The 26,571-nt window shown below is 40.5% G+C and overlaps 2 protein-coding genes across 5 annotated transcripts; one reads left to right on the top strand and one right to left on the bottom strand.

Annotated features, from left to right (window-relative positions):
• The first annotated feature begins 207 nt into the window (after positions 1-207).
• On the top strand, positions 208-17,259 carry txlng (taxilin gamma). Of its 3 annotated transcripts, none has more exons than XM_044351729.1 (11): positions 208-314; positions 5,914-6,022; positions 6,945-7,092; positions 7,856-7,947; positions 9,366-9,536; positions 10,457-10,651; positions 10,761-10,880; positions 11,020-11,094; positions 11,797-11,889; positions 11,978-12,073; positions 12,966-17,259. In XM_044351729.1, the coding sequence occupies exons 2-11, from the start codon at positions 5,930-5,932 to the stop codon at positions 13,383-13,385; spliced, it is 1,503 nt and encodes a 500-aa protein (XP_044207664.1). In that variant the 5' UTR covers positions 208-314; positions 5,914-5,929; the 3' UTR covers positions 13,386-17,259. The 3 variants fall into 3 exon arrangements, with proteins under 3 accessions (XP_044207664.1, XP_044207818.1, XP_044207743.1); XM_044351883.1 differs by lacking the exon at positions 208-314 and adding an exon at positions 346-611; XM_044351808.1 differs by lacking the exon at positions 208-314 and adding an exon at positions 1,081-1,498.
• A 134-nt stretch (positions 17,260-17,393) lies between these two features.
• On the bottom strand, positions 17,394-26,342 carry LOC122982577 (histone-binding protein RBBP7). Of its 2 annotated transcripts, none has more exons than XM_044352089.1 (12): positions 26,176-26,342; positions 25,229-25,373; positions 24,274-24,419; positions 22,511-22,684; positions 22,278-22,393; positions 21,313-21,473; positions 21,106-21,232; positions 20,860-20,937; positions 20,410-20,486; positions 19,090-19,147; positions 18,672-18,782; positions 17,394-18,391 (listed from the first exon to the last, which is right to left on the bottom strand). In XM_044352089.1, the coding sequence occupies exons 1-12, from the start codon at positions 26,189-26,191 to the stop codon at positions 18,323-18,325; spliced, it is 1,278 nt and encodes a 425-aa protein (XP_044208024.1). In that variant the 5' UTR covers positions 26,192-26,342; the 3' UTR covers positions 17,394-18,322. The 2 variants fall into 2 exon arrangements, with proteins under 2 accessions (XP_044208024.1, XP_044207943.1); XM_044352008.1 differs by having other exon boundaries at positions 22,511-22,687; positions 26,176-26,341.
• Between the last annotated feature and the right edge of the window lie 229 nt (positions 26,343-26,571).

The following is a 26,571-nucleotide window of genomic DNA, read 5'->3' as shown; positions in this document are numbered from 1 at the left end:
TCAATGCCTAAGAGTAAATCTATGATTTTAAAACAGTGGACGAACAGTATAATCTCTTTTGTTGCCTGCTTAACAGAAACGTACGGAAGAGGATTAGGGCCACATATTTGAGTTCTGAGAATTCTGATGTACTTAGTGTTGTAACATTGTTTCAGAAGACTCGCTGAATAATGCAATAAAATGTTTTACTCGTACAATCTTTGGACACGTTTGACAAGGGTTATATTTTGAAAGGATTTAACCGGACGTTGTACTTGTTATCTGACAGTTCCAGCTCACTTGATACCTGAGTCCTGCTTCTACAGTGAAAACAGGTAAACGCTCCAGCTATTTCAGTAACATTTGCTAAACTGGTATTGTTGTGTGTTGATTTGACAGAACTATAAGGCAGTATCTGACCTGCCACTACCAGCCTGAGCGTGTAACTGTTACATTTGCTATCACACATGTTGTATTTGCCGAAGTAAACTTCTCGTGCTAGCCACCAACTAGTTAGCTGTTAGCACAGGATTAGCACTTAGCAAACTAATGTAAGCTAACGTTACAAATATGATTTACATTCCCACGCTTGATGTGTGCTAATTAACCAGCTACGTCCTTTTCTACAGAAGGTAACACCTGGCACGTCTGAACAAAACCACTCACACTGCAAATGTTAAGGATAGTTTAGTCACAGAGATAAATAATCAAATGCTTGGTGTGCGTTTAGCTAACATGACCGCCGCCAGATCGTCACACCAGACTCCCTTTATAATCTTTAACATTAACAGTTACCTTGCTGTTCTGCAAAAATACAGAGCTGAAACTACAGTAATTATATACTTTTAAAATCTAGAATGGGGAACCTTTCAATTCGGCTTAAGAATAATACTCTAATCGTTGCGTATACATGTATTTTTTCAACTTTCTGAAGTTGGATAATGTTACTTCTTACTGCCAGAGATGATCAGGAAACCTTGGCGTTAAGTGGCTAATAGTAAAACAATGCACAATGCGCCGTTTTTGCTGAGGGCATACATAACAAAGCTGTTTCGTTCCCTTGAATAAATCCTCCTAAGGTTTTGTGTTTATTAAATGAACAACACGAACCCGAGTAGCTAACGTCGTAGCAACTAGGTTAGCGCTTAGCTCCATGTTTTGTGTTCCTGCTAGCTGTTTTAACTGAGCGCTGCCACTGCCAGGAGCAACACTGGCAGACCAGACGTGTTAGACAGGTTGATGCACGTCAATGTCGGTAACTTCCAAGTTCACATCGCTCCTTTTCGTTAGCTTACATCATAAGTTACTTCCGCAAGTTACCAGTGTTTTGTATCAGTCCACTGTCGTGACGTTTTATAGCTTTACACGAAACGTTAAGCGATCTTCAACCTGTTGGAAAGCGTAATGTGATTTGCTGGAGAGACGCAGCTGAAGCTAGTTAGCAGTAAACCAGAGAGTGTTTGTAGGTCTGAGGCGACTGACACTGTAAGCTGTTAGGACTCGTCTGGATACACTCGAGGTGTGTTTATTTTGAGTGGTTTGGAAAACCTTGGTATGCGACTATTTTCATATCAGAGGGTGTTTCGTTTGATTTCTGCTCTTCTGAAACAGACCCGCGATGTGTGTGTCCTGGGCTGCACGTTCAGCTGCTGCTGTACACACGTGGTGGACTTCTGTTCAGTGAGGGAAAATAACTAAGTACATTTACTCAAGTACTGTAGTAACAATTTTGAGTTACTTATTCTTTACTTGAGTATCTCAATGTTGTGCTACTTTATTCTACGAGGTTACTAAACTATAATTCAGAGGGAATTATTGTGCTTTTCACTATATTAATCCGTTTGCTATAGTTACTGGTTACATTTCAGATTAACATTGTTAACAGGGTTAGAGATTAAATCAGTGGGCCCCATCTTTTTTGGCCTATGACCCCTTACAAAAAAGCAGTGTCTACTGGACAACTTGTCACATTCCCACTAAACAGTGATTTCCTCTCAAAACTTCTCAGATGGTTTCATTTAAATAAATATTTTAGGCTCAAAGAACTCAAAAGAGATAAATCCAAAAAGTGAATTCAGATTGGGAAATTAGCAGAACTTTTTCTTCTTTCCTTCCCCATTAACCATCTCACTACCTGTCAGATTAATCTGATGACCCTTTTGAAGGGGCCTGACCCCCAGGTTGGGAAAGACAGAGCAGCAGTAGCGGAAGAGTACCTGGCTGCAGCCTGCAGAATGGGGTTCATTTAACCCCACCCACTGTGGTTTGATTGGTTTAACTGTCGAATTTGGGCGGGGTTAAATTGTGATTGGATGCCAGCTGTGAGCGTCGAGTGTGACACCACTAGTTGGTCTATGGAGAACAACGCGGGTATGGAGAACAAAACGTAAGTGTCACTTTATATTTTTGTTATAGTCAAATTACTCATTTAGACTTTGGCTCATGTAGAGCTTATTATAGGCTATTATCTACATTTTTAACTGACTTACTTCACACATTAGCTAGCTGGGGTGCTAGCTATTACTAGGCTACTAGTACTACTAATAGTAGTCATAGCTCGGTGGTGAAGTAGCTAACTGACAAGTTAACTAGCTAATCTTCATTTCAATCAGATTTGCTTAATTATATTGATCAACAGAGCAGACTAAAGTAATTGTTCATATTAATAGAGGAGGAAATATGACCTTTTTGGCTAAGCTTGTGTTTGTATGCTAGCTAGCTATGAACGCCACTCCAGCGCAAAATCCTTCTGACGTAAACACAGAAACCTTGTAGCTGGTGTTTGACAACTTAGCTTAGAGACAAGAGCCTGTATCCTCAGAGAAACCTGCTGTTACTTAATGAAGTAGATAACACCAGTATGGAGACCAAAACATAGCCTAAATGTCATATTACATTTTTTTTTTATAATTTCATTGAAGTGGCGTCAAATTACACGTTTTACATGTTTACACTCCAAACAGTATTTGCTGTTTGCAAGAATATGTCTGCATTGTAACATGTCTGCTGATTCCCTCACTCTTGTGTTTTAAGAGCCTGCAGTCATTAAGGACATGCACACTGCCATGCAGTATATTGAGAACAACCAGTCGACATTCCTGAGTGGTGTGAAACAGCTGAAATTGCTCTCTCTGAAGGAGGAAGACCCACAAAGAATATTGACGGCAACCAGGATGGAGGATCCGGAGGCCATGGAATTCCTCTTTTCCTTCAATCTACAGTAGAATATGGAGTATTTCATGAAGCTCTGCACTGATCAGCAAGGCCCTCAGCTCAGTGCTCAGAGTTTCTCAACTGACCACATGCACACAGAAGCTTGTAAGCAGGGTACAGCAGACCTCTCCACTGATATATACACTTGTAAATGTAAATAGTTCCTTCTACAAGCCAACACGGTACCATCTCTGACCATTGATAACACTACTGTCTCTCCATCGTCACTATCCTGCAACCCCTGAGTCAACAAGATGGTCAAGATCAGCAAAATTTACTTAACTTAAATAAAAGTACTCATTCTACAGAACAATTGTCCTTGTCAGTGTTTTACTATCATATCTAATGTTTGTAATATTACTGCTGCATTAATGTGTATGTTGCATTTTACTGCTGTAGATGTTGAAGGAAGGGTTTTTTTAAGTTTAGAAGTAGAATTTTCTCAACTCATAAAGGAACACTTAATTTTTCAGTTTATAACAAACATTCTGAATTTAGAGATACATAGTTTTCACTGGACAGGAAGGGTATGAAAAATTGTAATCTGAGAAGTAACTTGTAACTATAGATGTAAGATAAATTTAGTGGAGTAAAAAAGTACAATATTTCCCTCTGAATGTAGAGTAGAAATATAAAGTTGCATAGACTGGAAATACTCCAGTAAAGTACAAGAAGTAAAAGTACAGTACTCGAGTAATTGTACTTTAGTTACATTTCACCTGTGTAGATGGTCTTGTAAAAAGGGTCTACGTTGCAGCCCCACTCCCCTTTGGATGAAAACAGGCGGGTAAAATGACTGGAACCCTATGGAAGACAAGTAGCCACAGCATGCTGGTTTAATGAGATGTATATTATGGATGTTTAACTTGTCGACTCATGGTTGAAAGTGATCATTATGTTTAAAATACAAAACAGAGTTTACAGAGGAGCAGTTCCCCTCATGACATTGTTAGCTAAGTAATGTATACTGGTAGGTCCTTTTCATTTTATGAACTGACTGTGTTGTTTAACCCTGCCCAAAGCCAAGTCCAAACCAATGAAATTGATGTTTAATTCAACAGTTAAACCAATCAAATCACGGTGGGTGGGATTAAACGTTTGACGTTGAACGCTGCATCGTTCTGCATGCTGCGGCTAGGTATACTTGCGGCAGTTAGCAGTGGCACCTCAGGTGGCAGCCTCAGCTGCCACTGACTTGCCGTGGCAGCTGCCATTGCTGCTGAGGAGATGCCAAGGACACACCACGGCAACTGCCGCTGTTTGTGGCATCTGCTAGTGAAATTCCGGTGTTTATGAATGTTAACAGTCGTGAATGTTGTATTAGACTTGCTAGAAGAACCATTTCCATGACGTGATTTTTGCATTAATTTGCAAGGTTTCCTTGATGAATCTTTCAGCAATTTTGAAGGTGTTATTTCAGAAATGCTGAAAGACTTTACATATAAACATATATGTCTATATTGGGGGAATATTTCAAGTCTGATTGTCGATGTGGTTACATGTGCATTGTGATTGTGAAGTGGTGAGGTTTCACATACAAAAGACAGACACAAGTGGAGCAGGCCGAGATTGGTTTAACAATAGTGACCCCCTTCTCCTATGTCTACTGCATTGTGAGAAACATACTGTAAGAGATGGCCAAATTTCAGCCACCAGACTGTTTGATCATCTCTCTGTTTTGTGCTTAGTGATTTCACAGCTTTAACAATACAGTATATAGACACATTCTAATTTAAATGCTTAGAGAAAAAACAGCAGGTGAAAGAATATGTTATTTTACTTTCCATGTATTGGCAATAGAAACTAAGAATGTGAAGAATGAAGCCAGAACTTGCTCAGAAACTCTTGCTGTTGCTGGCGTTTCATGTGTATGTGCTCTGGTAAATAAGTCGCCAGCAGCTCATTGTTGAATTGCTGTTGTCAGTGTGAGCAGCTAGTCTCTGGATCTGAGGTCTCTAGAAGAGACATATTTTGGCAGCATATCAACTATAAAGCCTGGGGGAAAGTTCATGACTTAAAAACCAATATTAAGATCTTAAAATATATACTCAGACTAACTGGAAACCAAAGCAAACACTTCATATACAACTGGTGTGTGCTCTGGTCCTTGATTCTGTACCACTTGTAACTAGTAACTGCTAAATATTAACCACTTAACTGGTTCGCCAGTTAGAGAAGCACAAAACTGTAAGTCACAATTTTGATAATTGCTTCAATTTCAGTACAGTTTACTTTATTTGAATGGGATAATCCACAAAGGCAATTCAAAGTGACAGGTCAGTGGCAGTTGAGGCTGCCACTGGAAGTGCCACTGCTAGCTGCCACTTACAGTATTTGAGCCAGCCTTTGCTGGGTTGGGAACCACTGAACTAAACTAGGGTTATTGCTATTGTGATATGAGACCAGATATCATCTTAGATTTTGGATATGGTAATATCATGATATGGTAGAGCTGGGCAATATGGCCAAAAAATATGATCATGATCATTTTTTCCATATTGACCAATATCGACATTTATCACGAGTGTGAAGAGTATCCTGATAATGACTGAAGCCTGAAGAAAGCAGAGGGTTCACTAGTTCAACTTTTGAATAGAACATTTAACTTTGCAAACATACTTAATCTAAAAAGAACAATACAAGTTAGCTCGCCTTGTAACCTATTAAAATAATGTTTCATGTTAAATTAATGTCACACATACATTTCCTTTGCATTTCTAGCTTGTGATCAGGACTAATGGAGACAGCAGGAGTTTGTGAGATTGATGTGGCGACCAGAAGAATAGTCGGAGGCAGTGATTCACCACCTGAACTGGACAGCCCTTCTCAGGTAAACATCATCTACATGTTTTGTGTTTCTGTGTATTGTTTTTTTAATGTTCTTTAATTTCATTAATGCTGCTGTCAAGTGACCTGTTTTTGAATGTTTCGAAACTTGTAAATGTCTGTGTTTGGGTACCAACAGCACTATACTTTAATACAAAAACCTTTTTCATTTAAAAAAAAAAAAAAAAAAAAGGTTTTAAATGTTGTCTTATAACATGCAACCATAAGACTTTTGCCTGATTACCAATCTAACCAGAAATTTCAGTCCAGTTTTTACTGATACCCTTGTTAAGATACCCAGCCCTCAGGTACCACAGAGGTGAGAAAGCTCATCAGTTTGAATCAGAGCAGTTGGGAAACTGAGGCTGGAAAAAAAGGGAAGTAAGGGTTGCAGCTGTGTGTTCAAACCCTCGTTTGGTGGGGATTTTTGAGTGTTCTCCCCCAAGAAAAATGTATGGTACTTGCCAAAAAGTATGGCTTTTCACATCATTTTGGACCATTATAGTTACAATATTTATAAATAAAACAGGTTGTAGGATTTTGACCTTGTACTCAGACATAAGCAAGAAGAAAAGTGAAACAAATATGCTCACTGATGAAGTAAACACTATGTCCTGAAGTAAACACTGTGCGCCGTAGAAATATTAATCACAAAGTAACATTAGTAAAACAAGGCTTAGTCAGGGTGTAGCCACTAGCCAGCTGTAGAGACGGGTAGGATTAGGATTTTATCAATACTGCTACTCTTATCAATAGTCCTTATTGGTCTGGTTCTTAATCTCTATACTCAGAACAGGGTTAGACTTGATGAAACAATATTCCTGACATCAAATTCATTCATTTGGCTTAGACACTATGAAATAATGCTCAGGATCTGCATGTACGTCTTATAAATGGTAGAGAAAACTGTGTGTGTGTGTTGTCAGGAGGAGGTTGCAGAGTTCGGCTTGGGGTTGTGCTGCGCCGAGGAGGAGAGGGGGGAGACTCCGGGCAGAGAGGACAGTCCCAGTGACCTGGGGGAGGCAGAGCTCGACCCCGGAGGAGACCACAAGACCGCAGAGGACAAGGCCTTCGGTAAGAACTCAGCACTCTTTATCTTATCAGCCCCGTTCAGACAGGCCGCTCGTTAAATGTGATGACAATTTCACACCGTGGTCTCAAAACAACAGCAGTCTCAGTAGCTCGGACCTGTAACGTTTCAGTGAAAACGTCCCAACAAAGCACAAGTCTGAATCCTGTGAGATAAACGTGAAGGCTGCAGCAGCACAGGATGAACGCTACTCTGTGGACTTTGCGATCTCTAGTAGCACTGTGGAGCAGTTTTTATGAGTGGGGTCATTTTGTTCATATCATGCACATGCATGTGTACTCAGGTGATGCAATACACAGTCCTGCCAATGGTTTCACACTATTGCACTAATCTGTGGCTGGAATGAGCCAAGAAACAGCAGCAATGCACCAACAAAGACAGACAAGAAGACTGCACGCTAGGAGGGAAAATGCATTCAACACAGCTGTTAGATCTCAAAGATGCACTAAACCTGCGTTTGTTTGTTTACAAGAAAACTCCACAGTGCTCCTTTAAATACACAGAGAGAAGTAATAGTTGGACATTTCGAGAAATACACTTATTCGCCCTCTGGTGAAGAGTTCGATGAGAAGATTGATATCAGCCTCATATACAGTGTGCTGGGTAATTATAAGGCTACAGGCAGCAGACAGTTAGCTTAGCTTAGCATAAAGACTGTAAACTGCTTATGTGCTGACTTTCTTGGCTGTTTTTTTCTTTCAACTGTTAACACTAGTGACTCATTTTTGCTTTTGGTTTATCTTACAGGGAAGGAGGTTGTTCTGTTGATGCAGGCCCTGAACTCTCTAGCCACTCCCGAGGAGAAACTGGCTGCTTTGTGCAAGAAATACGCAGATCTGGTAAGTTTGAATATCTGAATATCTGCGTTTGAATAGCCAGACGTGGAAAAACAGGACTAACTAACCAGTGGTTGAACCTCTCTGCTATATGTTGCCCCGGTTCCTGACTTCTGAGTCTCTGCGCATATCTCACATTTGTTCAGCAATTGAAAAAGGTCTGGCGTCGTGCTCACTGATAGTTGTTTCCTGGGTCGGATAAATAGCCGAGCCAATCGGAGCTTTGTAGGTGGGATTAAGAACCGGGACATCATTGTCCCGTACCGCAGCCTGGAAAATAGATCAACACAGCTGCACAGGTTGTTGTAAGTTGACTTCAGCATATTTTTTTGAATAACATGAACACAATGTCAGACCGAATGATGAGGTGAAAACAACATGGTGATTCAGTGTGTTAATCAGACTGAGATAAACTGTTTTCTCTCAACTTCATGTGTGACTTGCAGTGAGCAGAACTTCAGTCTAAAATATCTAGAGCTGCAACTAATGTTTATTGATTCATCTGTCCATTATTTTATTGTTATATTGTTATATTTTTTGCCATACAACAGTCCACAGCTCAGAGATATTCAGTTTACTGTCATAGAGGACTAAAAAAACACAAAATCTTCACATTTGAGAAGCTGGAATCAGAGAATTTTCTTCTTAAAAAATGACTCAAAATAGCTGGCGATCAACAACAAATCGACTTATTGTTGCAGCTCTATTACAGTCCAACAGATGAATCATTCTGTCTCAATGAAATCGGTTTCACTTTTAGATGAAATGAAACTGGTTTGTTCCAGCGTGAGTTTGCTTGGGTTGTACTGAACAGGTTAATCGCTGAGATCTGTGGTGAAATTGGTAAAAATGGGTTTGAGGGTGCAAAAACATGAGCAGTCACATGATCAGACAGATTGTAAACAGACTAACAGTTAACTCAGACTATCTAACCATTGATCACTATGGTGATAAGTACTGTAGGACAAGGTTGAAGCAGGAAGTTGGTCTGTAAACTATGACGGGTGTTGACAACAGACAGTTTCATGTGATCATTTCAATAGTTGGTTAACCAAACTTCATCATCTGACTCCTCGTGTTTCTTTAGCCGTTGGACTTTTTTTATAGCAATGTTGCTGTGTTTAACTTGCAGAGTAAAGTCTTATCACTGATCACTAGTGCTACAAAAATAAAACCCAAGTTGTAATAAGTTGTAGTTTTTTTTTTTTTTTTGCTTATCAGTGTCAAAAGCCTAATAACATCCACTATGACTGAATGCTGTACGAACACACCAAAAAGTTCAGCACTCGGTGCTTTTTATAGGCGCTGTACATGAAGCATAGTTATCTGTGCTTCTCCAGAGGTCAGCGGGTGAAAAATGAAGAATAAAATGAATGAAAACATGATGTAATCTTTTTTTTTTTTTTTTACTGTGTGTTCAGTTGGAGGAGAGCCGCTGCATGCAGAAACGGCTGAAGGCCCTGCAGAAGAAGCAATCTCAGATCGTAAAGGAGAAGATCCACCTGCAAGGGGAGCACAGCAAGGCCATCCTGGCTCGCAGCAAGCTGGAGAGCCTCTGTAGGGAGCTGCAGAGACACAACAAGACTCTGAAGGTACACACACTCACAAACAAACACTATTACCATAATACCACATGTAAAGGCGGCCTCCTCCTTTTTCACCACCTGTGTTTGGGAAAAATAATTTTGCAAGCATAATTTCACAGCAGGCCTGTTGGAAAAGATACTATTAATCCAAGGAGGAGAGAGTCCTCATCCTAGAAGCCCTCTCTCTCATACTAATGAATCACTTCCATTAAAGCAGAGTGTAAATCTCAGGTTTGTGTGGCTTTTCGATTAGTTTCATACTCACGCTCTGTCAGGCTCTTGGGAGCAGTCAAAATATTTGATTTTATTTATTATAATGATTTTCTCTGGCGGTCTGTCTGATCGAGCTGCTCATCATGTGTGACAGCAGTAATTCTCAGCTGTTTGACAGATGATTCAGTTCATGCCGCGTTTCTGCTGGAAAAGACGTTGTTTTCACTCGTCATGAATTTATTTCCTCCTGCCACAGAAAATCACATTACATGAGCCCTAACTGACTCTAACACACTCACTATAAATGGACTGGAAGACACTTACTAGCCTAGCAACATCAAGGCTACAAACAACCTACTATACAACACTCTCTGTAGGAGCAGCTGTTTAGTCCTGGAATAAAAGACGACTTCCACTTGTTAAAATGTAATTTCCAGAGAAAAATATTGTTTTGTTTCTGGCCAGTACGCTATTAACAAAAACAAATATTTACAGAACAGAATGAGTGCAGTTTAAAGCTTCCTCAGGGTCGGGATTATAAACACATGTTCATTCAGGAACTTTTGATTTAGATTTGGAGCTTCTGATTATCAAGGAGCATTTTGAAGTCGTCCATGTGTCTTCTCTTGTGCAGTCCAGAGCACCGTGTTTCTCTCCTCGTGTGATGTCAGTTGTTGCCAGCGTGAATAGCACAGATTTCCCTCTCCCGATAGGAGGAGAACGCTCAGCGGTCCAGGGAGTACGAGGAGCAGCGGAAGGAGGCCATGCTGCACTTCCAGATGACCTTGAGCGACATCGAGGTGCAGATGGAACAGCACAGCTCCCACAACACCAAGCTGAGGCAGGAGAACATGGAGCTGGCCGAGAAGCTCAAAAAGCTGATCGAGCAGTACGAGCTCCGAGAGGAGGTAAGACTTCCTCACTTCAGCACGGGAAAGATGAGATAACGTAGCTTTATCGGTTATGATCACAGCAGCTCATCCCGTCTGATGTGACGTGTGTGTCTCCCCCCTGCAGCACATAGACACAGTGTTCAAGCACAAGGAGCTGCAGCAGCAGCTGATGGACGCCAAGCTGCAGAGAATCACAGAGATGATGAAAGAAGTGGAGGAGAAACAGCAGAGAGAGAGAGACTTTGTGAGTACATGTTGCGTGCCTGTTCCTTTTCACCCCCCCCCCCCATCACCAAATACCAGCAGTAAACCAGTAGAAATAAAAGCTTAGACAGTTCCTCTGTAATCTCTACCTGTAAACTGACTGTGTTGTGATGCTTCAGCTGCTGAAGGACGCCACGGAGTCCAGACGCAAGTGTGAGCTGATGAAGGAGCAAGAAACACAGCTCAAGCAACAGGTAAGTACACACACACACACACACACGTTTCCCTGGTGGATCAGGAACATTTTTTGGACAATTTCTGACAGTAGTAGTGAGTGAAAGTGTCACTTTCTAATAGAGGAACTGATTGTGCTTGAATCAGCAAAATGTGCTTTATTTTGATCAAGTCTATTTTAAAAGGTCAGTTCAACCGGATCACAAAAAGCACATTTTCTCATTCACCATGCAGATGTTTTTCATTTTATTTGTCCAGATTTGTAGATATCTGTCTCTGAAACCATGGAGTGGAGGGGATTTTAGTTTGTGTGCTCACAGCCTTTTGGAATAACATGTAAAGATTGAACAGCAACATGACAAACAACAATGTCCCCATCTTATTCAAACTTTTGCTTTTTACTTTTTTACCAAATTGTCCCTCCAGCTCTTTGTTGTTTTGAAACAAAATTCACAGTTGACTTAGGGAAATACCCACCAAGCACTTTATTAGGAACACCTGTGCAATCTAATGCAATCCAATACAACAGCTCTGCCATAAATTCAGCTTTTACAAAGTGTATACACTTAGGATTGCATTAGATTGTTCTCAAATCTTCTCTAATCTCATTTTAGGACCGCAGACTGACACTGTAGTTCTTTACTGGGAATATAGAAGCCATGTGTTTTTACTTATTGTCCCAGCTGAAAGGTTTCAAACCGGTTTTGTCTCATGTCTCTCAGCTCTCCCTGTACATGGACAAGTTTGAGGAGTTTCAGAGCACTCTGGCTAAAAGCAATGAGGTCTTCACCACTTTCAGACAAGAAATGGAGAAGGTGAGGACAAGAACCAGCTCATCCTCCTGTCAGTGTCTGACCCGCTCACTTTCCCTGGTCGCTGCTAACTCTTATTATTTACATTTAGATGACCAAGAAGATCAAGAAGCTGGAGAAGGAGACGACACAGTGGAGAACCAAATGGGAGAGCAACAACCAGGCCCTGTTGCAGATGGCTGAGGAGGTGACTTTTATAATCCTCAACTCTCTCTTGAAACAATAGTTTAACATTTAGGGTGATTGGCTTATTTGCTTTGTTCCCAAAGGTGAACAAGAAGACTGATGCAGTCTCATGTTTGTGTGTGAAGTACAGAGTGGTTAGCTTAGCTTAGCATAAATACAAGAAGCAGGAGGAAACAGCTAGCCTGTCTCTGTCCATAGTTAAAAATACACCTACCAGCACCTCTAAAGCTGACATTTTTAATATGTGCACAAACAGAAAGGTGGGGTTAGCCATCTTAGTTTACTTGTTAGCATTTGCTAATTAGCACTAAACACCTGAGGCTGATGGTTAACATTATCTTAACAGCAGCCGCAGATCTTGGTTTTCACCTCCAGTGGTTTAACTTGTGGTTACAGGTGCAACAGAGCAAACTTGTAAACACACCATTGCAACATAAATGTCACCCAGAGAGGGCAGCAAAACACAGTGTCAGCCTGCTATTGGGTTAAACACTAGCATGTTAGCATGATTAATGTAGCATTTAACTATTATTGAGCCTGATTTAGAATAGAATGGAATAATAACATTCAATTTGATTACATTTTGATGCTGTTAATGTTGCTGATTTTAGTTAGATGTTTATATGTGACAGTATCTGTCAGTGTTGAAGTGGGAATCTCATACAGGATTTCCTTCATGCTAACAAACCCCTTAAACAGTCTGAAACTTATTAGCTTTTTCTGGAGCTTTCTCCACAATCTTTATCAGCGGATGGAGTTTCCTCAGTGAGCGTGGAGATAACGCTCTCCCTGCTGATGAAGACTGAGATGGATCGAAAGCTCTAGAAAAAGCTAGCGAACGAACGTCTGCTTCCAAAGAAAAGAATAAGCTTCACATTTGTGTCGTGTTGTAGAAAACCCTGCGCGACGGTCACTTCAAGGCTCTGCAGGGGAAGCTGGAGCTGCTGGAGAGGCTGTGCAGAGCCCTGCAGAAGGAGAGGAACGACCTCAACAACCGGCTCAGCCTCCTCCAGGAGCAAGGAGGAGACAAGGAGACCACGGCGCCTCCCGAAGACCAGCCACAGGAGCTGTCGGCCGGGGAGGAAGACGAGGAGGAGGATGAGGAGGAGGTGGTGGAGGAGGAGGAGGCGGAGGAGGAGGAAGATGAAGAAGAGGACGGCTCAGCACAGGGCAACGGGCTGGAGTCAGAGGGCATCCACCAAGCTCCCAGACCACCTGAACTGGACCCCACACCGGCTGCTACTGACAAAACCACTACTGCTACGACCACGCCCAGCCAGCCTGCAGAAACACCAACCACACAGCAGGACTGAAGCAGCCGACAGTCTGTGTGTGTGTGTGTAGGTGAGAAGGGTGTGATAGTCGGGCTCCACACACCTCCAGCCTAGTTCCATAACTAGCCAGAAAAACCATCTTCAGTGGAGATAGGGATTTTTGTTTCTTTTTTAATTCTAGACTTCTGTCTCCAGGTTTCTACACTGTAACTGAACCAATATCTTTTTGTGCGATAGTTAAAGAATAAAATGATTGTATCAAGGATTCCACTCTAAAACTTGCCCACGTTTACATTGGTTGTAATAATTGGCTTTGTGGCGAGCACTTCGTACTCCCTGTTTTCTACCATAACTGTATTTTCATAGGAAATTTCCATGCAGTCAAAATTGAAGCTGTTCAGAGTCAAATTGGCCTTTTTATTTCTCTTGACAGTCTCCCTGCGGTGTCACGTCTCCCCAAGTTTGATTCAATTTAAAAGTGGGTATATCACGTGCATATTGTTGGAGTTCACTCTTTATCAATGTAGCCTTGCAGTCAGAATGTGATCTGAGGGAACTGGACATAGTGTTGAACAAGTTTGGCTTATTTGTCATCTGTATCGGCCACAGGGTGTTAGATTAAAAAAAATCATATCACTTTGTGAATAAGTTTAAAGTTTTCCCCCGATTAGACCAGTGAAATCTGCACGTCCTTTCAAAATCGGTGGCTCTGGTTTGAAGCTTGGTAAAGTAGTAACTAACTAACCTACAACATGCTAACTAGCTGGGAACACACGAAAGACAACTAGACAACTATAATGGCCCACAAATTGCAAATTGCCAGTTAGCAAGATAGCTAGTAGAACTGTCAAGTTTTTATTCTAAAAAATGAACTTAAATTTAATCGTTAATCATCTGCAAGAAGCAGGTACCATCAATAAAATGTTGTATTGGGAATTTTATTAGATAGCAACAGTAGAGTGAGACATGAGAAATGACACAAAGGTCCACTGATGGAATCAAACTGCAGACTTTGTGGTTACGTGTTTGTTAGCAGTTGTTAATGGAGTTAAGGACACGTTTCATGGTTTCTGTTTTAATCAACTCAGACAAATCATGCTTTCAGTTTCATTTGGACTTTTCTTTTTTTTGAAGCTGTGACAGCCCTACTAGCTAGCTCTGTTGCTAACTGGACAAAAAAGTTAACAGATAATTTGAGAGAAACTTTTATACCATTGACTCGTGACTGCCTGCTAACCACGTCTCCTCTGTAGAGCAGTTTATAGTGTGGCAGAGGAGGCTTATATAAAATTGGATAGTGCACTTCGCTAATATGAGGTTACAGCTAATCAAAGGTCAAGATGGTTTGTAACTGGTCAACAGTGCAAATTTGCACATCAAAATTTAACTAAAAAATTTTTTGTAAATAGTCATCTGACCACCTCTCATGTTTGACAAAAAGCAGCTGGAAAAGCAGCCACACAGCTGATGTTCCCACCTGAACACTACCACCAGATTTCTTCTCAGTCTGCCTGTTAAACAGTTACCTAAAAGGGCTAAACGTTGAACTTTGAGTGGCTACGACTACTCATCTACGGCACGCTTCATACTGAGCTTCATACTGGATCGACCCATTGACAGCTGGAGACTTCCACAAGTCACAAACATTTTCTCCTTTTGTTTTATTGGGTGGGAGAGAGGGCTGACTGTACACCAGGCTGAGTCCAGGATGGTTGATGAGGAGGATTGATTGGTGTAGTCGTTAAAATTAGAATCCTTAATATTTTCATTATATCAAACCCCATTCATATTTACATTCTCACATTTCCTCTAAATGACATTCTCATAGATAGTGGTGGAATCCATATTTCCTGTGCAATACTCAGATTAGACTACGCCGTGTTAGGGCCACTGTGGGAGATTTAAACAAAAATCCAGAATAAAGTTGAAACATTAGGGAAAGTCAGAATTTTAAAAAAGTCAAAATTAAGTTGTAATTTTATGAGAAAAATAATTATGAGAATAAAGTTATAGTGTTATGAGAAAGAAGTTTTCTGCGTATTATCATATTTTGGGTAAAATAAATCACGTAAGACATTCGGTACATACTGGACGAGACGCAGAAGACAGAAACATTTCACACAATGTGTGAGTGAACGTTCCATCGTGAGTTCAGTCGTACTTTACCGGACGACGTTGCCGGCTGTCTTTTTTTTTTAGTTTAGCTTTATTATAAGAACGTGAATCCTCTGAGTCTGTGATTAGATCCACCAGTTGCTGCTCTTCTGTTCTAGTTCACACTCAGTGTGTGTTTGCTGCCCCCAGTGGTCAATCCACATCATTACACACACAACTAGGACTTGTATTATTGGAACTACCAGTGGCCACAGGTATTGCCCAATTCATCAGGACTGAAATTTGTAGGATTGTAACTTAAACTTTGGTTTAATAGTTCCACCTCCAGGGAAACTGTTAAATCTAGTTCTATCACTAATCTATAACTTTCAAAATAAAATGAAGGATTTTGTTATTCATTTTAGAGACGACAGCTCAGCAAATGTCCTTCTTCACAATATATCCCCTCATTCAGATCTTTTTTTTTTTTTTTTTTTTGAAGCATATGATTTGATTTCCATATGGTCAGCTCAACAGGGTGTACAGATGAAAGCCAAGTCAGGAGTTCTGAAACATGTTTGTTCACTGACAAACTCTTTAATGTAAATTATGTTTGAAAACATTTAGTACAGCAGAATAACGGGCCCTGTCATCTTTAAAACTTTCTACTGGAAGAAAATTGAATGTGATTTTTCCTTTTGTAATGAGTTTGAATAAAAAGGTGTTGATTTCCATCAGTAATGGATTTTAAAAGGAGCAATTACAGGACGTGTAGTTGGTGAATATGAGGAAGTTCTTCAGTATGTGTGTGTGTGTGTGTGGAGTCCTGATACAGTCAGAACTCTTAACGTCACCAGGATCAAAACAAGTCATGGAAATCATTTCTGCTTTCTGTTTTGGAGCTGAAAGAATAGAATCATCTCAAATCAGTGTTAATTCACACTTTGATCCAATCAGCATATTACTTTCTCATTCAACAGTTTCATTTTGTTGCACACCTTTTGTCAGGTTCTGTCACCCAGGCAACAGCTTGTATTGCAGATCGTGAATATACAGGTTATTCTCACTGATATGCTAATGCTAACACCGCTTCATCATTTGGAATCCCAGTCCTTTATTAGTGGGTAGAATTACAAGACTGATCCACTATCAGCGTCTCTGCTTGTAAACTCATAGTGGTGAAAGTGTTCAGCTTGTTTCTCCCATATTCCAGCTCACCAGCCTGTAATGGAGTCATTTCTGTCTGTTGCACAAGAGGCTGTCCTTTTTGAACTCAGCATAATGTAAAGTGAGTAAGAATCATAAGAGGTGGTACTTCTTTAACAAATATGTACACAGACAACCTGGGTCTGTGATCGGGTGTAATATCCAGAAGATGGATTAAGGGAACGGGTGTGTTTAAGATGCAAGACGTTGCATTTCAAGTCCAGTTGATTTTATCTGACCTCTCCTGGCCTTTTTGTAAATTTCTCTTCAGATATTAAAAAAATCTAAATTGATGTGAACACGTACAGGGTCAGGCGGTGTGTGTGCGTACTTTTCTTTTGGGTTAGAGGACAGTTGTAGTCACAGGGGAAGACTTGTGAAAGGTTTCAGCATCTATTTCCTCTTTGTTTGGCGTTGCCCCAGATTGACTCTCAGGTAATGTCAGAATCTACCTCTGCAGGTGAGACTAACTGTGAAAGAGGCCTGAGTCACCATAGCTTCAGAGAGCTTTATTTTTACTAAAAAAAAGATGAGCCCACACCCCCTTCTTTGATTGTACAATGTTCTTAAAGTCCTGTCTTGCTTTTCAATAAACATTTTGTAGAATTTGCAATGTGTTTTTTTTCATTGCTCTGATTATTGTGTCTGTCATATAGAAAGTGTCATCTGTGTGTGCAGCGTTTCTCAAAATGCAGAATGAATACGTCTGTCTGAGGAAATGTTTTCATACTGACAAATCAGAAGCTATTTTTGAGAAGTTACAAAAGTTTTATTGCAATTTGTGGCGCAGGAAACAAAACATGGCAGTTTCACATTATGTAAGAACAGAAAGAGGAGAGCAAAAAAAAAAGACAGACATGTTTCCCTCTAGTGCACTAAATTAGTCCCACACCTTTCACTCAAGCCAAATACTGACAAGTCTGATGTACCTCAAGGAGGCTCCAGGTTATAACTGAGGCAAACAGCAGGGAATGTTTCTTCACAGGACAGCCAGCGTGTGTCTGCTAAATATGGTTTTATGTAACAAAAATAAAAGGTAAGTTATGAAAGAAAGCCTCCCTGAACATGACCAGGGTGGTTAACCTAGAACCAATCACACCATTTAGACACATGTAGATCAGTTTCCTGAAAGCATTTCGATGCTCGGATCAAATTTGTCCATCGTCTGGATTTTCCTTACATACATACTGTCTAGTGGTTTCTGGCTACTTGTCAAAATGGAAAATAACACTTGTGTTTTCCTTGCATGAGCCCTTTGAAATGAACTGATAGGTCTAACAATAAGTTACTGTAACTCTGTGCACATACAGTCTTCAAACCCCCTTCACCACTATATCCCATCCCCCAAACACTGGAGACACTACCACCTGAGCAGGTAGAAAACTCCAAATCCCATCCATTGCAGACCAATGGCAGAACTATTCCAAGTGCTTAAGCGCTTTGGGGTACCTGGGCCATGTTGAGGTGTAAGCAAGATGAAATTGAATCCAACCGTCTGTTAGCAAGGGTGGAATCCAAGCTTTCTCTAACTCTGCACATTACTCGTTTATGTGGAGAGCAGATTTTTTCATTTTGCACCGGAGTTAAGCCAGAGAGGGAAACGACAGGCTGGGCTGGGTCTGGAGCTCAGGGGATGGAGGAGGGGTTGTGCCTGGAGAGAGTCATGCAGAGCTGGGTTATGATCCCTGGGCCTCCAGCTCTGACGCGGGAGTGTCTGGCTCCTCATCATTGTAGATATTCTCTGCCTGAAGGATGACAGGACACACACAAGCATTTATGTACACACACATCTCTGGTGTCTCAAACTATATGAAAGTGGCTGAAAAAGAAAAAGGCAGATTTGTAACACTGAAAGATGAAAATGGCTCACGTTTGCCTCGGTATTAGAAACCAGGCTCACCAAACAAAAGAGCAATGTGCACAACAATTAGTAAATGGCTTTATTCTAACAGTGCTAAGCTAACAGTCAGTTAGCTCAGTTAGCAAAAGTGTGTTTGTTTAGCGATGGACAGCAGCTGTACTCACCATCTGCCAGACTTGCATGATGTTGTCCTCCGACACTGAGCAGATGACCCAGGGTTCGTTGGGGTTCCAGGAGAAGTCAGAGATCTTGGCTGTGTGGCCACCGTGGATGAACTGATGGGAGAGGAAGAGAAGACGTTAGAGACAGACATCCAGAAGTGGTTGTGAGGTGGTTTAACCTTCTTCCTCAGTGGGCAGTTACAATGTCACTGACCAACCAGTAGATGTGAATTATTATGGACTTCTGTGATGAAGTTAGATGTACTGGTATAGTAGTAGTACTGAAAGGCTCTCATATCACATTACCTGCACTGCTGTTTGTGTTTATGTGAAGGACAGTTTCATGCCCACTGATATATTCATATCAGATGTGAGTTTGAGTAACATGGCTCAGTGATCTTGACTTCTGGATATCACTTACCAGCAGTTCTGGTGGGCCATCCTCAGCATCTTCTGCTGACTGCTCCTCCCCGATTTTACTAAGCAACGAAAACAAAGAATTGAGTGTAAAATCAAGTTTTTAACGTTTTGTTTAACATTCATCAACTTGTTTTATTCAAAGCAATCAAGACTACACTTTCACCCACATGTATAGTCTACTAACAGGCAATCTTACTCTTTATCTTAACTAATCACACAGGGATCCATATATGTTCAACAAGTTATCAAGCTTCCATGCTTCTACGGTGGGAAACTGACTGATAGTGCTGGTTTATGTCAGCACGTAACTAACAATACATTTCAATACAGAAATATGTTTGAGGTCACTTAGCAACAGTGTCTCCATTACAGTTTGCCCACCAGAGAGCACTGACCAGTTTCATTTAACCCTGGAAAATGCTCCACTCAGAAAAAAAATCATTTAAGGGATCCTTATTAAAAAGATTGGTCATGTATTTATGGACCACAAAATATTATTATTAATAACAACAATAAAAAAATTATTATTAATTGCCTGCTACATTATTGTGATTTTTCCAAACCCATCAATCTATACTCAGTCACCTGACCAACATCCATACTGACGGCACAAAGTCATGCAGATCATTTAAGTTAGTTGAAGTTATTATGATGCTTTAGTGTTATATTTTACTGGCCTTAAAGGCTACTTCATATATAAAAAGGACTAATTAGTTTAGTTATTGAACTACCACTAGTAAGTACAACACTTTCCCTTTATCAAACCTGTTGTTTCTATCCAGAGGCATTCATTATAGATAAGAACATGAGACATTATGAGATCATGTCTACAAAATATGGAACAACAACAAAAGTACTTTTCACCCTCTGAAAGCAAAACTAAATGTCATAAAACCTTCAGACATTCAGATCATGCAAATCAGAGTTGTGTCACACAATATATACTGCAAAATAACAAAGATGCCATTTTTGTTTTGCTCATAGATGAACAGTTCTTGTCTCACACTTTGTAGATATGTTTACAATACTTGTCTAAATGTAAATAATTGACCGTGACCTTAACAGACATGACAGCTGGGAGATGTTGCTGTTGAGTCCAGATGGCTTCAGTTTTACAGTGGCAATAATTAATGGACATCATCATATCTGGCATGCTTTCATTTTATGAGTAGTTTTTGTGCTCATCCTGCAGCAGACAGTGTTTGCTGTACACTAATCACTTGAACATGTTTTCCTAAAACTCCTGAGCAGCAATGAAAGAATCCCCAATCAAAGCTGAATATAAAGACATGGATTGTGAGGTATGGCTGACAGTTGTTACCTGAGATCCCAGACGTTGAGACGTCGGTCGGTACCGCTGGAGGCCAGGATTGTCTCATTGTGAGGAGACCATTGTACCTAATGAGTTGGACAGTTGGACACTGGCAGGTCAACAAAGTGCTCATATAGCAGTAGAAAATCACATCAGGCTTGGTTGCACCTCAGAAAACAGTTTCAGAATGATGCAGAACATCAGCCAATCACCTACTGCCTGCTGAAGATGTTACTCATACTCCAACTACAGGTAGATCTGTTAACAGTGATTACACTGTGGATCACTATTGCATTTTAGCTTTTTATGACTCATTAGGCATCACGTTGGCTGTCATCTTGGTTAACAGCAGACTGATATTCATCTTTCATTTGAATCTGTGTTTGACTAACATGTATTACAGCACATTTTCATACATGTCGTGTTTGCTTGGCACTTGGAGGCAATTTGAGTACTTACCTGGAAAATTTCATCTTTGTGGGATTCAAAGGAGTGGAGCTTCAGTTTGAGGTTCCTTAGATCCCACAATGCAACGGTCTGAGAGAAACAAAGCAACACAAAGCATTCAATATTTATTACAGATTTCACCCAAAGCTACTTTTTTATTATCAGTCTGAAATTGGCAATATCTACTGTCCTTTAAAAAAAAACTACTGTTTTGTGAGGTCGGGGTCTCGGGTTTGTGTATTTCTGTCTCTTCTCTACCTTATCAGCAGAACCAGTGGCAAGAATGAACTCGCTGTAGGGGTTGAAGCTCAGACAGTTGACTTCAGCAGTGTGAGCATCTACTGAGTGGCTGGCTTTGGATGTGTTGTTGGACCGAGTGTCCCATCTGGTGGGGGGTGAAACATGAGGGTCAGATCTGTAATCAAAACCAGACAAACAGACTGCCTATTTGTATCAGTCACTTACATCATAAGTTTTTGGTCGTCAGCCACAGAGCCAAACAGAGATTCATGGAGCAAATGCCAGGAAACATCTTCCACCACAGCTGTGTGGCCGGTGAAGATGGTCTTGGCATCCACGATCTTTCCTTCTTTTGGGCCGGCCCCGATGTCCCATAGACAGATGGTCTGTGGAGAGAAATGAGAGTGGGGAGCACAGGGTGTTGGTATTAATTTTTTTATAGGATGGGAGCATGCTGCATCACTGAGTATAGCCATAATCTATCATCACCATTTATTTCCAAGTATGTCGTTGCTGGACTGTATTCCAGTCTTTCCCTAACTTTTTTTTTTCCTGCTGTATCTTCACAGTCTTACCAGATGAGCTCATGTACCCCTTTATCAACACCACCCATCAGTATCCACTGCATCATACAAGTGGATAGCACTTTGACTTTCACTATGAATGAAAAGTACGTTACAAATTGAATGTATTATTATTATATTCTAATATTTCCCTCTGATGTTCAGGCCTGTCTCTTTTTACAGGATGTTTGAGCAAGTTCGCATTTGTGCTATTTACCACAAGAACATAAATAAATAAATAAATAAATAGGAATAAAGTAAAGCTTTTGTTGAAATTGCTTTCTGGACATTTTGGAGGCTATAGTTTATGGTGCTGTCAAATTGTATTCCTTTACCTGAGATGTATGTAATCTTTCATCCAACTCATTTATATCAATGAGTTAGAAAGACACCTCTCAGTATAAAACCCAACACAGTTCAACAGGACGCACACTACAGCCTCCATAATAACCTTTGAATTGAATGAACAGGTTCAACAAAACCTGGACATAACATAGATGAAGGTAAGATTACAGTCTGAACTCACATTTGGACCCTTCTAACTCATATACACATTTTCAAAGTCACTATTATAAATTGCTCTGCTCTGGATAAGCAGTGAGTAAGGTTTTAGTTTTAGTCACTTACATGGTCATCGGAGGCACTGAGTAGGTTGCCGCTGAGATTGGGATTCCAGGAAAGGCCATAACCTTCTTTCTGGTGGCCTTTCAGCCTCAAGTCAGGGCTACACTCCCCACTGGGATCTGAAAAAAAAAACACAAAAATACACACCACATTCAGCTTCGTGATGTGTGATTCATCAGAGTGTGAGCATTCAGATGCATGTATTAATTAGTATATAAGTACAGCAGTGATCCCACCTGGCTTAGACGGGTGTTTAGTGTAGTCAAAGACCAGCACGTCAGAGGTGGGGGTCTTGGTGGCGATGATGCAGGGACTCTGGGGCATGTAACGGGCTCGGTTCACCTCTCCCTCATGGTTGATCTTGATCTCGATTTCTATTTTCCCACTTACTGAACCGAATCCACCGAACTCTGACGACAGAATACAATCAGACTTCAGTACATCCGAGGTAGGATACGGACACCTGACACTTGAAAACTGCAGGTTAAACCTTTCTCTTCCTTTATATTTAGCAGGTCATGTTGGCAGATAAAGAGTTGCTGTTTGAGGGTTCTATTTTTCTATGTTGATTTGTCAACTGTAAAATGTATCGTAAAAGAAAATAAATCTAAAGGATATGTATCAAGATTGCTATATGTTGATTTAAAAAGAATTCCTATCTGTCAATATATCATTGTTATTTTTTTTAAACTCCTATCAGTATCTACATCAAACATCCAGTATTGGTCAGGCTACAGTAAAAACTCAATAACTCCCCTCCCAAAAATCAACCTGTAGAGTAAAAAGATTTCACTAATACTACAAACATCTAAAACCACCTGATGTGTTGAATCTAGATATTTCTATTTACAGCATTTTAACACCTTAAAAGTCTCAATCACCACATCTGTCAAGCAGGACTTGTCAAAAATAAATAAATAAAAAGAGAACTTGCATGATTAGAAACAAATCAATATGTAGTAAACTATTACTTTACCCATCTACTCTGATATGTAAACTTGGTTGGCTCTGTATGTGTTGATATTAAGACTTGGACTGTACCTTTAAATTGTTCTGTAGCCATATTAACGTACTAATACTACCTCTGGCACCACACTAAAGAAGCAGTGAGCCTTCAGCACACCTACACACAGTTGGGCGTCCATCAACATACCTGCTGGAAGACAGAGTGAGACAGTTTCAGCACTCACATAGAATGGAACATGACTCATTCATTCATTCTCTCACAATACAAAACGTCTCAGCTAATCAATGTCTAAACCACTTTCTGCATCTGTTTTGTAAAACTAAAACCAAATGAAAGGTTTTAAAGCCCTACATCTTCATATTAAAGCACATCACTTTGCAATATGCCAAAAAAAAATCCAGCCTTTATTTAGGTTTGAGCTTGTATAAAATCAGTTTATTCTCACATACAGCTGGTTTAAGGACATCATTTTTGTACACTGCTCTGATTGGACAGTTATTTTCTCCAGTTGACAATATTCATTACACAACAAACTGTAGTTCATTTCCTGAGTAATGCATTTCCACACATTAGTTTTTTTTCTTTCTTCATTGAAGTCCTTTTAGCTTGTTTAAGTTATATCATATTGAATGGAGAAGCTGTTGACCCCAATAATAAGCTTTTCCTATATTTGTCATAACTGAGTTGGAGTAGAAACAGCTGGGAATTAAACCGAGCTTGACTGGTTGTTTACAGGTTGTTGCTCCTGTGTATCAAGAGGAAAACTTTTCTAGGTTGCAGATGGGTCACTGTTGGTGACTTTCTCTATGAGCGACATCTTAATGGTGAGGTCAAAGGCACTCTGTGGACTATTAGACCACTGTTGGTGTAATGTTTTGATCTTGCTTTCTACCATAATGCACAAGCACACGTGACAGTAGTGAGGAATGTTAGGTCTTTCAGATGTACATTATGTATTTAGCTTACAAAAAAACTCCAAGTGGGAAACTTTGTGGTGTTGATATTGTGCTTTTTGGTTTAAGTAAAACTTACCTCCTTTCTCACTGTCGTAGTGCGAGGCATCAAACTGGGCATCATCATTTGGTACCTGGACACTGGCTATGACGAGGTGGTTCTGCTCATCTGATGTATGGGTTCCCAAAACCAGCCTGTGGACGGCGTAGTCCTTTCCCTCGGGCCTGCAGAGTTCCACAAAATGAACATGAATTTAATTTTCTACTAGTCACACTTAGCATCTATGGTTTTGCCTTTCACTCTAACATTAGAGCAGAGCATTTCTTGTGATTAAAATCACTGCCACTGCACTTCTCCCTCTCTCTTGCTCATTTAGCATCATAAGTGAGTTATGTTACAGTTTACAGCTCCACTGCGGTCTCAAAGTCCACAGGAAACCTTTCACAGGCAGTGTCTGTTATTCAGCAGGCACAATTCTAATATAGTTTAGTATTGTTTCACCAACATTTGATCAGTTATACAAGCATATGTGTATGCAGCTCATTTAGATGTGGTAACAGATGCTTCATGGCTGTAATTCACTCCAGACAAGCCTTTATCTTTAGCTAGATATCCTGAACAGTGTCAATTAAACAGTAACCATTAAGCTGGTAAAAGTTAATAAACACAGCAAGAATGAGGCACAAATATAACTCCACAGTTATGCTATTTGCCAACTCAAAAGACAACCAAGACAAAGAGATGTTGCAGGAAAACTCCAGCAGTGCATAAACACAGAAGATAGGAACAAACAAACAAAAAAAAAAAGAGTGGAATTTGTGAGCGAGACCCTCTGGTCACACAGGTGGTGGGCATGGACATTGGCACAAAGCTAGAAAGGCAGCAAATCATCTCCAGTCTCCACAACAGAGCCAGAATGCTACACAGCTAGATCTGTTAGACATTGGCTGTAATGAGTAGCCTCACAGACACCTGTTAACATTGTTGCTGAGATTTAAGCCATGAGCTGTAAGATGTGATAGATCAGAAATACCTGGTGACATCTGGAAGCCACTGGACAGTAAGGCTGGGCCACTCCAGTGCATGAGTCATCACCAGGTCGTACAGGAAAGGTGTGTTTTTCTTCCAAATCTTGTACTCTTCATTGATGACCCTTTCTTCCACTGCATCGTCATACACTATAGCAGAACAATGTGGCATAGGTTACAGGTATATACTGGAATTAATAGCACCCATTGCACCCCCCTCCCCAACCAGTACATTTTGATCTTGAGTTACTCAGGGAAAGTTGAATAAGCATATACAGCAGGTACATACAGTACAAGCCTGGTAATGCTGGCCAATGTGCAGCTCCACTGGAGCAATTAGGTTTTCATTTAAAGTGTCCTGCTCAGATAACTTATTCCTTAACAGAACTGCTTTATTAGGATGTGACTACTATAACTCACTTTCCATTTCCACATTTTCTCAACCAGCCCCCCCACAAGCTTCAGCGTGTGGAGCTGTTTAAGTCACGATCAAATCTGTCTAGCCTATACATTACACTATCAGCACATCATTACTCTGTGATGGCGGATGGACATATCTTTAGGAATCGTAGCCGTGTGTCTGTGTTACGTTCTTCCCTTGATTCAAAACTGGTTGCTGTTACCTGCCATCCCCATGGCGTATTTTTGTGAAAGGGGTGATGGCAGAGTAACAACAAGCAAACTATTTCTTAAGTTGAAACTTAAACAAGTGCTGTTTTGTGAACTGGATGTCTACCGCACTTAGAGAGTAGAGGTTTGGCATGACGTTCTCTTCAACACTTTAAACCGGCTTGTTAAAACCTATAAACCTGCTCATAAGACTTTACAAAGCTAGCGTATTATGCTAACATATTATGCTAGCGCCCCTGACAGGGTTAAACGGCCGCGGCGCGTACACAAAGCGGCACACGAGGCCACCGCTTTAAACACTGTGTGGTTTTAGTTAACCTACCCTCTTTATCGGCCATGTTCCAAACTCTGCGCTATGTCACGATGCTCGAAAGCAAAGTAACTGGGTAGACGCTGTTATAGTTCGTGCTGCTTTGGTTGTATCACCGCTAAACTAGCTCCTTCCTTTTCAGCGCGGAATTCGTCGGTACCTACTACGCATGCGTCAGTGCGCGCGTGCCAACGGGGGCCAACACTGCGCGTGAACTGCGCAGACAAATTGGCTCATTTCCAATATTGAGCATTTCCGCCTTTCACCCTAATACATCCATATTTTCACTTTAATATACATCCATATTTCACTCTGCATGGTGACAGACTGACATTGCCTTCTATACAGTCACACTGCTAGAGGGGCTAAAAATACAAATACAGTATACTACAGTACAAAATGCAAATA

Source organism: Thunnus albacares, chromosome 1 (genome assembly GCF_914725855.1).
Source record: "Thunnus albacares chromosome 1, fThuAlb1.1, whole genome shotgun sequence".
NCBI classification, from domain to species: domain Eukaryota; kingdom Metazoa; phylum Chordata; class Actinopteri; order Scombriformes; family Scombridae; genus Thunnus; species Thunnus albacares.
Note: the sequence above shows the minus strand (reverse complement) of the source record. Positions and strands in the feature narration are given on the sequence as shown.

Bases quoted from the DNA above. Each gene is read 5' to 3' on its own strand.
- txlng (XM_044351729.1), top strand. From the start codon at position 5,930: ATGGAGACAGCAGGAGTTTGTGAGATTGATGTGGCGACCAGAAGAATA. The intron at 6,023-6,944 runs GTAAACATCATC...GTGTGTTGTCAG, and splicing joins AACTGGACAGCCCTTCTCAG to GAGGAGGTTGCAGAGTTCGG. The intron at 12,074-12,965 runs GTGACTTTTATA...GTCGTGTTGTAG, and splicing joins TGTTGCAGATGGCTGAGGAG to AAAACCCTGCGCGACGGTCA.
- LOC122982577 (XM_044352008.1), bottom strand. The intron at 22,688-24,273 runs GTAAGTTTTACT...GTATTCTGTCGT, and splicing joins CTACGACAGTGAGAAAGGAG to CAGAGTTCGGTGGATTCGGT. The intron at 18,783-19,089 runs GTAAGTGATATC...CTCTCCCATCAG, and splicing joins ATGGCCCACCAGAACTGCTG to TTCATCCACGGTGGCCACAC.